Source organism: Vairimorpha ceranae (genome assembly GCF_000988165.1).
Source record: "Vairimorpha ceranae strain PA08 1199 chromosome Unknown NODE_477, whole genome shotgun sequence".
Taxonomy (NCBI): domain Eukaryota; kingdom Fungi; phylum Microsporidia; family Nosematidae; genus Vairimorpha; species Vairimorpha ceranae.
The window spans coordinates 1-961 of record NW_020169770.1 but is presented as its reverse complement, the minus strand read 5'-3'; the positions used below and the strand labels follow the sequence as shown (position 1 = coordinate 961).

Sequence of the window (961 nt, the reverse complement as noted above, 5' to 3'; positions counted from 1 at the left end):
GATAGAGATCCAATAAAAAACTCAGATTTGAAAATAAAATTGACGTGAATGTTGATATAGATAAAGGTAAGTTAAACCTAGAAAGAGAAAAGTTAGCAGTAAAAGAGTTACAAACCGTTGCATCTACTAATGAAGAATTGGAACAATGCAAAACTATAAAATACGTTAATATGTATGATAGTACTGTAAACCCATCAACTAACAATTATAATAGCCTTATGGATGCCAACACTATTGATACAACAAGTTTGGGTTCTACAGAACCTTTAGATTTAAGCTGTAAGTCTAAAAATAATCTTGCTTCTTCGCGTTCAAATGCACGATTATTAGATGGTGCCGATCTTAACATGTCCATCAGGACAGATTATATGGATAAAAAAGTAGATTTTAGCTTTTTTGAAGCTTTAAAAAATACTATAAATACTAATATCAATAAATTTCAAAATACTCGTGTTGATACAAACACAACCAAGGTACTTAAATGTCCTTCTATGGTGCCTTATCCTGATTTTACACATTCATTTTTTGCACCACATTGCAGTACAATTTGTTGCACCGAACAAGAACTTTCAGACTTATTTAATACACTTGAAGAAAATTTTAATAATTTAGTACAAGCAAGAAACTTACCCGAATTTAATAATATATACAACATAGACCCCAGCAATATTTCAGATGATGATAAAATGCGCCTAAGAAATTTTAAAAAATCTTTTGACATTAAAGTTTATAAAAAGAAAAAAAATGTTGACGTTCGTATTTCAAATATTTATGAACAACTAAAATATCAACAAATACCAATACATCGTTATAATTTAATAGAAAAAGTTCTAAAATTTACTAGCCAAGTTTTTGCTTCTATCGCTGATTCTAGTATTTTTAAAAGAAAAAAATTCTTTACCACTGATTGTTTTGACGACAGGTTTAAATACCAAAAATACAAATTTACAACATTATTTAA

The 961-nt window shown here is 28.0% G+C and overlaps 1 protein-coding gene across 1 annotated transcript; it reads right to left on the bottom strand.

The window, feature by feature from the left end:
• Positions 1-808: 808 nt before the first annotated feature.
• AAJ76_4770001 (hypothetical protein) lies at positions 809-961 on the bottom strand (the record flags this gene model as incomplete). Its single annotated transcript, XM_024475738.1, has 1 exon — positions 809-961. A coding segment is annotated over one exon (153 nt), but the record flags the coding sequence as incomplete, so codon positions are not given.